Source organism: Pocillopora verrucosa, chromosome 9 (assembly GCF_036669915.1).
Source record: "Pocillopora verrucosa isolate sample1 chromosome 9, ASM3666991v2, whole genome shotgun sequence".
Lineage (NCBI taxonomy): Eukaryota > Metazoa > Cnidaria > Anthozoa > Scleractinia > Pocilloporidae > Pocillopora > Pocillopora verrucosa.
In genome coordinates this window covers 1,628,629-1,640,663 of record NC_089320.1, presented here as the reverse complement: position 1 = coordinate 1,640,663, position 12,035 = coordinate 1,628,629, and the positions used below count along the sequence as shown (strand labels likewise).

General features: G+C 38.2%; 1 protein-coding gene across 1 annotated transcript; it reads right to left on the bottom strand.

Moving 5' to 3' along the window:
- Positions 1–248: 248 nt before the first annotated feature.
- On the bottom strand, positions 249–8,107 carry LOC136283344 (uncharacterized). Its single transcript, XM_066171978.1, has 5 exons — positions 7,887–8,107; positions 4,134–4,778; positions 3,419–3,961; positions 2,745–3,058; positions 249–1,663 (listed from the first exon to the last, which is right to left on the bottom strand). Exons 1-5 carry the CDS (start codon positions 8,083–8,085, stop codon positions 1,523–1,525), a joined length of 1,842 nt encoding a protein of 613 aa, XP_066028075.1. The 5' UTR covers positions 8,086–8,107; the 3' UTR covers positions 249–1,522.
- Between the last annotated feature and the right edge of the window lie 3,928 nt (positions 8,108–12,035).

Genomic DNA, 12,035 nt, shown 5'->3' with positions numbered 1-12,035 from the left:
TCCGCTGGGAATTGAATTTTTTATGTATATGTTTTCACTCAATTTTTTTTCTCTTCCTTTCTTTTTTCTCTCTGTCTTGTGTACCAGACTCAATAGACTATTTTAAGATTTTGATAAAGTGCTTCGCCTGTTATAGGTACTGATGTGATAGGGTATCTTATACTACTCAAGTATTATTAGAAATGAGACATCCGAATCAAAAACAACACTTCCTTCTTTCCATTTTATTCATCGAAATTCTCCTTTTTTTGCGTCAGATGTTAAGAATGTTTTAATTATTTTCTTTTCACTTAGCTCTTGCAATTTTTAACATTTGCTCGATAACGAAATAATTTCTGGAAAGGTTTTGCGACAAGCTAAACATAGACCTTGACAATTTCTGTAATCTTTGTTTAGTTACGATATTTCATTCAATAGTTGTGCAAAATACAGGGCATGTATCGAGTTTTCAAGAGTAGGCTTAAACTCTTATTGCCTTAAGACAACGAATACGTAGAGTGACGAAATTACACCTCTATTTGCATCCTTTGTCGGCATTCTAGTATAACTGTGACATGGAATCAGAGGACAAATCTTCACACTTTGAAAATATTTCGTGACAGAAAAGATCCTTCCCCCATCTCATTACCCTTAATATCATAAAAAAAATATTACGGTTTGTTATTGAGGTGAATACACTTTCTATATGAAGCTTTATCATTTTCCTTACAATGTAGTAACCTCGGATGTGGATCGCGACGCTTCAACTGTATATTGATAGCCTTCCTCAGCGTTCTTTGCCTGAGGAAGTTTATCAATATGCAGAGTAAGAAAGGTTAGCCATTCACTCTGACGAAGGCTTTGAAACTCCCGATGGTGGCCAATTTACGCAATCAACTTAGTTGATAATACCAAATATTGTTATACTTGATCGCGATTTAGCAGAAAAAACTCATTTCGCTTGGATTTATCTAATTTCGGATCATTGCCAGATAACTGTATTAAAATCGCTGCGGTAATTTGTCTCAGGATGATGAAGCTTCTTCACTTATTTCATTACCCCTTTGTCTTTTTATATCTTTTTCCCCTCTTTTTAAGTGTGCCAAACTAAGAGCACTCTTAGCTGGTAGTCGGCCAGTGTAGTTATAACGTGCTGCTAGACTGTGAAAAGAAGGATTGGCGAAGCTAACTTAAGCACTGAATGATTTGAAGCTGAAACTGAAGCAGTTGATACCCAGAACTCCTAGCGATGATTTGCATACAAGGCTTGCGCTCAGTGAAAATACCTTGTAATAGAAAAGTAAAGCATTGTGTGGTTTTTTCAATGCATTAAGTGAATCAGATCCTTACTCTGTGATCACGGATTAGAGTTTAAATGGAAATATGTACTCTGCTTTAGTATGTGTTGTTGCTTATCAAATTATCCCGCCATTCGCTTGGTAGATTGGTAAGTTTCCTATGGGCATGAACTACTCATGCAAGTTTGTCATTGTGTCATATTTGTGCACTGAGTTAGATGAGAAAAGTTAATGTAAAATTGCCATCATTTTCGCGTGAATATTTCAACTCTTAAACATGGAAACGTGTAGTACGTGACGGGATAGAAACGAACGTATCTGGCCATGACGTTAGTAGTGAGGGAATGTTTTACGACGCTGTTTTGGTCTGAGTTTCCTGGGAACACCTGGAAGAGGAAAAGATTCATTATTCATAAAGAGAAAGCCGTACAGTCAAGCAACACAAAATGCAAGTTTATAGTTAGAGGATTTTGCGATAGGATCTAAAGTACACCGTTCCTCCAGCACAGACGCTGAGACTGAAACTTAAAGAAAAGTCTATGATAGAGTTGTGAGCTTTCTCTTGAATCTAGCCGCAATAAAACACGTGTAAGATAATTCCGATAGCTTTACAGCGAAGGAAATTGTTGTTGTTGAACTTGGATCTTTATCATGTTATTTGAGACCGCTACTGGGTCCATTTTCTCATTTCTCTCTCTCAAAAAAAATTGCTATTTATGGATGAGTTTATCAGTAGATATTTTGTCGAAATTTTGCAATAGTTTTGGCAAGTTGATCACAAGAATTTTATCCAGCCGTTCGGTGATCACACTCGTAAATAACGATAGTTACAATGCAGCTGGCAGCGCCTGTGGGCACTATGGAGCCTAACCTGTGTTCTGTCTGTCTACCTGGGAGGGCAAGATTGGCCCATCTTGCCTGCTCTGGATTAGCCGTTCCGATTCCGCGCAAGAAAATAAGTTTCGTGGAGTAGACTCACAAAGTTCGTAATTTTTTGACAATGTCGGTGATGGAGTCGCAAAAAGCGGCAGAAGATAGGCAAAACATAGAAAAAACTAAACGACTCTCGTGGGTTTATTGTGGTACAAATACAGTTGGCTTTTTTTAAAATTCTTATTCAAGCGGAGTGTTTTTGCAATATAATAAATCCTTCATTGAGCAAGCGTGAGGTCGAGATGGTTGAATATTAGTCTCGTTCATTTTTTTGCCCTTTAAAAGACCTTGACTTCATCTCGGTCTATAAAAACGCAAAAAATTAAAATTAAAAAAATAAAAGAACTCGGCCAACACTTAGGTATCTTGACCCCACGCTTGGTCAGTAACGCATACATCACACTCTTGAATGCAGCAGACCGATTTTGTAGATTACTCGTTTAATGCGCAGACCGAATTGGACTCCACAAGGGCCTATAGCTGTTATTTATAGCTGCCGATCAAATTAACCTTCAATCATTGGCATTTCCAAACCTTTTCAACATTTGATTCCTTGTAAGTTTTCCAAGTTACACCGTCTGTGGCTAGATGCAATTTGTACTTGGTGGTCCATTCGCGAACAAGCGGTGCTCCTTGGGTAGCCACGGCACAAACGGAAAGTACTGCACCCATATCAACTTGAAGATAGTCTGTTCTATCGTATTTAGTCCGAGGACACCATGCTCCCCTTCCCCTGGTTTCATTTAGTCGGCCGTAGTATGGATGATAATTTCCATTATAGAATGTGCTTGCTTTAAGTGCGGCATCTGGAATTGTGTCACTGTCCTCCACCCCAACTGGAACACATTCTAAATGGGAGTGAATCGAATAAATATTAAAGCTTATTCGCATGGTATCATAAAACCTATATTCTATGTTTTGTTTTGGTATCTACAACGCTTTATTAAAAGGATCTGCCCAGACTTCGGGTTCGTATCGAGCTGCGATGGATTTTAAAAATAATAATTAATGAAAATAAAAATAGCAATGATAATTATAATAACTACAATTGTAATGATAATAGTTATGCTAAAAATAACAATAATAATGACAATAACATTAGGAATAACATTATTATTAATAGTAATAATAAAGGTTATTATAACTACAATGAAAACAATAATTACAATAAATAAAACCCGAATATAGGACACACAGGGTAGACTCACCACCATTAATAGTCAATTTCATTTCAGTGACCGCCTTATATACTTTGTTAGATGTTGCTGTACAGATATAAGTGCCTGAGTCTTCCACTTCTGTGTTACTGATTTGAAGTGTTCCATCATGACTGACTTGTGATCTGCCCACAGGAAGATTGCCTCTCTCTTTTAACCACGTGATTTTTGGTTGAGAGTGACCAGTAGCCTGACAGGGGACTGAAATGGTTTTCCTCTTTTCAACATAAAGCCATGCAGGTGGTGTTTTTGTAAAACGCGGCAGCTGAAAGACACTTAGGTGCGTCCAAGCTGAGTCATGTCCTAAAATGTTTGACGCTTTACATTCGTATGAACCAAAGTCTGCCATTTTCGCATGTAATATAGTCAGCTGTCCATCTTTCACAACAGTCCTAGACTGCGCTAAGCCATCATTAAATTTGGACCACGTGATCACTGCTGGTGGAAGGCTTGTCACGTGACATTTTGGTAGAGTGATGTTCTTTCCTATTTCAATGTAGGTTGGGCCCGGAGAAAGTGAAACTTGGGGTGGAGCTGTGAATAATTGCGTAACTCGTTAGTACCGTTAAACTAAAGTTACAATTTCGGCCACTTTACAAACTAGATGGATTTAAGTTATTCTTAGAGTAAAACGTATTCCTCGGTGATACGTTTTGTTCATGTGAACACGAAATAAAAAGGAAAACGTGAAAAATATATAACTTACATTGAACAACAAGACTTGCAGTTTTTTCATTCTTTCCCAGTATACTTCGCGCCTCGCATCTGTATTCGCCCGCATCTTCTAAGCCGACATCAGTGATCTGCATCAGGCCATTTGATGTCACTTTGGTCCGATCGCTAGGCAACGATCCCTTGGCTTTTGACCAAGTTATTTGAACAGCGGGATTTCCAGAAGCAGAGCATAGAAGCGAGGCCGTCTTGGTTTCGTTGACAATTAGTTTTGGCGGGGAAATTGTCACATTTGGAGGCGAAAGAGACTCTCCTGATTCCCCTTTAATTCCCGGGATACCTGGGATACCGGGTGGCCCGATGTCTCCTTTAATTCCCTTCTCTCCTCTTACTCCGGATGGTCCCATCTTTCCTGGTTTTCCGCTCCGACCAGTAGCTCCTATAATTCCTCGGGGGCCTTTCGTTCCTTTGTCACCTTTGGGTCCTGCTCTCCCCGGAGGTCCTGGCCGGCCACGAGGACAAACATTCAAACCAGCTTTGTTGTGGCAAATACTCCAAGTGAAATAAACAATGTCCTCTATCATTTTCCTAATCCCAGCTGAATTATTAAAAGGTGGTGGATGCGAAATACTACGCTTCAGTCGATTGATTTCAAGCTCGGCAGAGGTGGTTTGTATGACTGAAAATATATCAAATATGTCAATAAAATAGGAGAGTAACTTAATAAGACCCTTCATTGTTATCTCAAATAACATGATACAGATCCACGTTCAACTACAAACACTAGAAGCAAACGACAATGGACCTTTTTACAGTTCCCGGCGCCATATTGGATTAGTAACCGCGCACACACGATAACGAGGCTGGGTTGACCCAGCGGTTCTTTCAAACCGCTGATCTGCTGACATTTCACGTTCTGGTGCACTTTTCAATGTGATTTCTTCCTTCAAAATGCTTGTTTAACACAACAATATGGAAATTTCGTCATTAGATGACATCCAGAAACTCGAAGCAAAAGATCTCAGGGAGATTTTAAAATCTAGTTCAAAATCGACGGGCGGAATTAGAGCCGACTTATGTTTACGTTTATTATGTTTATGCTTTGCTGATGTAACACGTCCTTCCATCGAGTAGTGGAGAAAACCGAGAACTTCTTACAGGACTTAGAACAAAGCCAGAGCGACTTCAAATACGAAGCAACTATGGTAAGGATTTCAGCCCTTGGATGGTCGAGCGATCTCCGTAATTTACCCGAGATGAATTTCACTCAGCTTTACGATTACCCCGTTGTTTCACGAGAATATCGCCACATCGTTTTGAGAGGAACGCATTACAGGAAGTACCACAGAAGTTGTTCAGTATGGCTTAGAAAGCGAGGCAAAGGCTGTAGTCCTCTAGGTAGAGGAGATTTGTTATTGCTGCTGTTGTTGATGTGGTACTTGTTGTTGTACCATATTCTTCAGTTAAAGTTGTTCCAATTTTGTTTACCAAGAGGTATGTTAGTTTGCCATTTGTACATTGTATCTTACGAGAAACTATACAATAGAGACTGTAGAACCACTTGATTATAACCCTTCTTTCTATCAACCCACGAGGGAGACTGTAACTAATAGATGTCATAATATTTTGAAACCCATCTGGCCCAGGACAACTTATGCTCGTGATACACTGAAAACCATTTCAGTTCACGACTCATGGTAATTTATTAGGTGGCAAGACAGCATTGAAAGAATCAGACCAAAATATTAGACAATTTAAAAACTCCCAAAAGAGACTGATTCATGTAACTTCTCCCTATAATATCCAAACACTATCCAGCAAACAGATAATGATAATACTGAAACTTATCAGGCAGAGGTTATCTTGATCTTACATCAAATTCTCATAAGGGAGAATTAACAATCAGATCTTGGGTATTTAAGGGTTAAAGGAAGAGAACAGAAATGCTGCCTCTCAGCTACTGATCTCAACAATGCTAGTCCTTTACACACATTTAAGTTTCTGTCAGTGATAAACATTCTGTGAATTAATATTCCTATTCTTAGCACTCAGAGGCCTTCTGACACAAAGGTTTGCTATACTAGTTCTTATTGCATTGTGTTAACCAATGTTATGATGATATAATTTTGAGATGTAAAGAAGATACTTAAAAGATTGATAAATATATCCAAATCAAGATATATATTTTATACTGTTACAGTTACCACACGGATTTGTTTGAAAGAGAATCTTTCAGACCATCGAATTGTATGAGAAATTATTTTTTGCAAGACTTCAATCAAAATTTTTATGATGAGGACAATTTTGTTAATGATAAAATTTAGTGTCATAGTTCATCTATATGTCGAGAACTCTTTCAGTTGGTGAAACTCACTTTTCTTTTTTTCAATTTGAAGCATCAAATTGATTGATACATTAAGCACACAAAATATTTTTTGAGAGTTCCATCTGGCATCCATAGTGGGTTACTCTGCTATCATAAAAATAAAAAACATCAACTACTGAAAACTGCTTTTGTCACAATTATTACCAAATTTGTGTCAGTTTTTTGGGTCTGCCATAATAACTGAAAACTCTGAAGATACAGTGTCTTGACTATTTTATTGAAAGCAATTACTCTCCAAGAGTTTCTCTGCTAGGAGTGTTTAAGGTAAGCCATGTAGTAAAAAGGTGATTAGTACTGAACTTATTGAGTTACTGCCGGAATAAAAAAAAAACTCTATTGAACTTAAAACAATTCTGGTACCTAATAGAAAATGTGTACTAATTTTGCAACAATAGTTACCCTCATCCATAATTCACAGAGAATAAGATAAGTATAGAATGATAAATACTTAGCAAAAATACATGCCTCCGTGCATAAACTTGAAGAAGTGAAAGCTCGTAGGCAAACCATTGGCCATAAAATGTATTCGAACAACCAAAAGCGGCACACTGCTTTTCTTTCTTTTTGGAAGAAAAATTAGCTTTATCGAGATTTCGGCTAGGACCATTCATTTTCCTTAAAAACCGAACAATTTTACTGCCCACTTACGAATTTCACCAAAAGCGCTCACCCTAGACTCGTTCTCACGTGTGTGCGGTTGCATGTCCAATATGGCGCTGGGAACTGTAAAAAGGTCTATTTGACCGGAGCGAGGACACAAATCCTTTACAGTTATCAAAAGCGACGTAAAAGAAATTTAAATTTAACCCCTTGTCAAATGGCTCATGTTTATCTCTTGACTTGATTTCTCCACAAATATAATCATTTCGAGCTTGACGAGAAGTTATGAATATTTTAAAGCTGTATGTTTACAAGGGTATTGACAGGGAGCTTTACTTTCTTGTTCACAAAGAGACTCGGGAGAAAGTTTTCATTTCTTGTTCACAAAACGGTGGGCAACACATCGGTTCCACTATTTCAATGTCGCTATTTAAAACATAAGAGTGTATTGCTGAGATTGAAAACATTTGCGTTTTTGTCCTTGGTAAGTCTCCAACTTATTAGAGAATGAACATGATGTAAAACAAGAGTCGTCCACATGGTTAGCTTTTATTCTACGTCGTTAGATACACGGTAATTTCCATATTTCAATGGAGGGAAAATAAATCTAGGTTAAATCTGTTATTCTAAAACAGAAGTCAGAGGAGACGACCATTAGCTCTCGAGTACTTTTGATCAAAAACTTAATCCTGTGACAGTTCAGAGTAACTTGCAACTGACATAAATCACTTTAAATAAGCATGACTAGCAACAAACACAGACAACCATGTATCAATTAAAATAAATGCAGTCGGACATCACCTTGTTCAGTGGGAGGAGAATCCGTCCTCGCTTGTGTCATTTTATCTTGAGGCATGAATTCCTCCACAGTTTTCAACCTTCGTTCATACTCATTGAACTTGGTCTCGTTTCGAATGAATTCAGCGGAGTAAAGAAGCAAACAGAAAACGCTCAGAACTGTGCCGGGGCTCATTGGGAAGGAACGGTCTTTAAGAGACATCGTGAGAGCTGAGTGATCGAACCTTCACGTAACCAGCTTTCGCAGCATGTTGCAGTAACCTTACACTGCCTAAATTTAATACTAGGTTTAGGTCAGAAGGCTACAGACCTTAATGTGATAGCTAGCTTTTTTTGTCCCAATACATTTCTCTTAGGTGAAAGAATCCTAAATTAGCAAATAAACGATATATTGTGCGAAATCAAATTTTCTACAAATTTTTTTGACGGTTAATCGACGGCCATTTTGAAAACGTTCGGATCCAGGTAACGTGATGTGATACATCACACGTGTGTAAGGCAGTGAAAAGCGTCATGTCAAGACCTGAAAATAACACTTCGCCCTCGCTATCCAGCTGCTGCTGAAATTTACGAGCGAAAAAAGAAATAAGATTTGTTTCATTCTGTTATAGGCCACCATTTAGAGACTATGAAATACGAGTGAGAAATAAAATAATAAAGGTTGAATTATCGAAACGCGATGGATCGCGTGTTTGTATTCGGAGCCACAGGTTATTGCACGCCATTCCAAACAGCTGTAAAAAACATATATATTCCCATAATTATTTCCTCTAAAACCATCATCGAGCCCTATAATTAAGGAAATATTTTAGTCCAAGCCGAAAAGCATTTGACTTTATTTTGTCTGGTGTTTATCACTGTGACCTCAGACCAATCGGTTCTGGAGTCAGGGTGACAAAGAACAAAGTGTTGTCGCGTGATATGAAAGATCTTCATCTGTTTTCGTGAAGGAAACTTTTCTTTCACGTTCCGGAAATGGACAAGATTTATCCTTTTTTTAAATTTTTTTTGTTTTAACGGAGACTAATGAGCAGCACAAAGGAAGACTTCTGGCCGATGTAACTTTTTGATTATTTCTTTCGATGCGTTTCGTCTCCAGCTGAGAGTTCTCCAGGAATGATGACAAGTAACATTGACCAGCATATATAGCACAATCGAGTGCCTTAGTTTAGTTAACTTCCGGTGGACGTGATCAATAATAACAGAAACATGCTGTAAACGGATATTAAATGAAACGCCTTGTTGTTTCTCATTTGCAACCGGAAGCATGATAATTAAATCAATCCTGTCCGAAAGGTTACTCGTTTCAAAAATGTATCACTGTCAGCTGAGTGAACAGTAAATTACTCACGCTCGTTCATCGTAAATAAAACAAGCCGACAGCCTGAGAGAAGAAACCATGAAAGCACAAATCGTGGTATTGCCTTGCACCCACAGTTTAAAACGCAGTTGCTTTCGTTAAAAAGAGGAACCGAGTTAACGACAACCTCGTGCTTCGGAAATAACAAGCACGTGATGTTTCTCAAATTACGACCTGAACATAAAAAAAAAAAAAATATATATATATATATATATTCAAGCTCAAGTTATCCAAAACTGTACTACTCCTAGCCGTATTGACATTACAGTATGGACAGAACACAAAAGGATTTATAAAAAAGAAACGAAAACCGGGAAGCGCTGTTCAGCGATGTTCTGTAACGAAACAAGTGCAGAGGTCGGAGTCGCCTTCACCAGTTTCTTCAAACCCTGGATGCAGGACTATAAATCTGGCTTCTGCCTGCAACTGTTCCTCTATAACGTTCTCCAAATTTTTATTTTTGACCACATCTACTTTTTGGCACGATGCTTTCTTTCTCTTTTCACATTAATTGAAAGTTTCCACACTGACACCTTGTAATTAAAAAAAAAAAAAAAAATCAGTAAAGAAGCCATCGTAGTTGCCTCTTAATCACGTAGTCCCTAGTCGCCAACTTTGTCAAAACTATATTGTGATCTTGTGGTTTGCCGATGGAGTCGAGAATTTGTTGTAACAAAAATTCAGGTTAATGTTTATCAATACGTGGGTGAGAAGCACACTTTTGAACCCGTAATAAGGAAGAAAAGGGAGTGAATTTGGCTTTCTTAGCAAGGGAAAAGCTACACAACATAAAAGGGCTACCCACTGAGATGGAAACGACTGTGGACCCTTTTCTTCTGCTAGCTAGGTGCTAGCTAGGTGGTAATGAAAAACGCCTACCTTGCCACGGGGGGCGGTGAGAAGTGGGGGCGGCGTTTGTTCAGAATATCAATGAGCGTCGATCACGAGTTTTGTATCGATGATCAAACTTGACGGTTGTTTTCCCTTTGAAGCCGTGGAGTTTTGATCGTAATTGGGAAAAGAAAGGTGTAATCAGAGAAAAAATATCACAGAAAGTTGAAAACTGTTGTTTATTTCAACTTTAAATTCTTTTTAATTAAATTAAGATTACATCCCGTGTCTCTCTTAACAGTTCAAATAAAGTATATGTGATTCGATAAATCTTTCATTCTATAAATCAGATAACCCACGAGGTATCAAGACCTCTTTGGTTGATTTAGCTATTAATATCTGCGGGTGTCTTGAAAAAACTAATGGAAACGACCGTTCAGTCCTTGTCTCCTAAAAAAGGCGAATCTATCGTGTGAAGAGTCCAGGCTATCATCAGTAAATCGCTTCCCTTCGACAGCTTTTCTGCTTTATCTTTATCATGTAACGACGTTTAAATAGTCACCAGAGCTATTAGATATGTGGCATAGTGAGCTGTTATAGGGCAGTTTTAGTGTGCTCCTATTGGTTCATAATGTTTGACAAGTTGATGTTATTCTATACTGGTTTTTGGCATGAGTACTTTGCTTTTATGTTGTAGATATCCATGCCTCAGGAATGGCTCTTTCACTGTATTTTTTTAAAATTCTGTTTGTATATAAAACAGTAATCCGGAAAAGAAAACTCACAGCGATAGCAGCTAACCTTTCTGCTAAGGGAACAAGCGACAGTGAAAGTACACATCCTTCAGTAGCGATCTGGTGAATTTGCCATTTTAAATTCATTCTGCATAACGGTGTGAAAAATGTTTGTGCTGCAGACGAAATGGGGGTTAGTTGGGCTGGATCTGAGGGAAGAGTGCCGGATGTGCACACACAGATTGCCTAAGATAACCTGCGGCTTCCATTATAACCAGTATTGTACAAAAAAAATTGAATGAAAAAATAGAACTGTGTGAATTATTTTGCGTTGAAGTAAAACATGAGACAAAGTAAAGGAATTTAGGTTGAAGGCGTTAAAAATGTGGGTAGGCACTTAACTTTTCGAGCATTCGACTTCTTCGTCTGAGGATACGTCAGTACGGGGCTGTTCCTTGGTGGTGCACCCAGCTACAAAAAAACTGCTAGATCGCCACCGGGACTGAATGGTTTGTTATAAGATTTATTAGGTTAATGGCTAATGTATATTTTCTTACTGTAAACTCTGGGGTATACTTTATCCTATGATTGTTGTGTTGATGAATGACTACACACATACTAATCCTTTGACCTGTTACTTAAGACTCAAATATTTAACCCGCAAACATGACCAAGGAAATGTATGGTACGGGATAAAACCGAACGTATCTGGCTTTGGAAGTGATTTCTAAGTGAATGAGATGTTCACGAGACTGGTCTGATCTGAGTTTCCTGTGAACACGGCTGGAAAAAAGCACAACCGAAAAAACAACGAAAAAAAAACAAAATTGAAAAACTTCGTACGGTGTACCAATCTCTATACAGTTAAGAAAGGAAGGGACGGAGGAGGGGAGAGGGAGGTGCGGGGTGGCATTTGACACAATGTCCTAAGAGATCACATCTTTCACGTAACTTTATTTTCTATTGCAGTCCGGGCTTTTTCAAACCGAGTTAGTTTTGTCGTCACTTATGTTATGGACTGTCAATGTTATTACTCATCACCCCAATAGCAGAGGTAGACGGTCAAGGTGAAACGATATTTTTCCCAGCTTGACGAATCAGTTGTTGAGTCTTTTTCCGGCAAAATTAATGATGATAATATTTAAGCTCTTGTTTGCAGCAGGCATAGTTCTTATGTCACCATCTTGTTTGCGAAAGCACAACACAAAACAAGGCAAAAAAACAAAA

Bases quoted from the DNA above. Each gene is read 5' to 3' on its own strand.
- LOC136283344 (XM_066171978.1), bottom strand. From the start codon at position 8,085: ATGTCTCTTAAAGACCGTTCCTTCCCAATGAGCCCCGGCACAGTTCTG. The intron at 3,962-4,133 runs GTAAGTTATATA...AATTATTCACAG, and splicing joins TGCAAGTCTTGTTGTTCAAT to CTCCACCCCAAGTTTCACTT. The intron at 3,059-3,418 runs GTGAGTCTACCC...ACTCCCATTTAG, and splicing joins GAAATTGACTATTAATGGTG to AATGTGTTCCAGTTGGGGTG.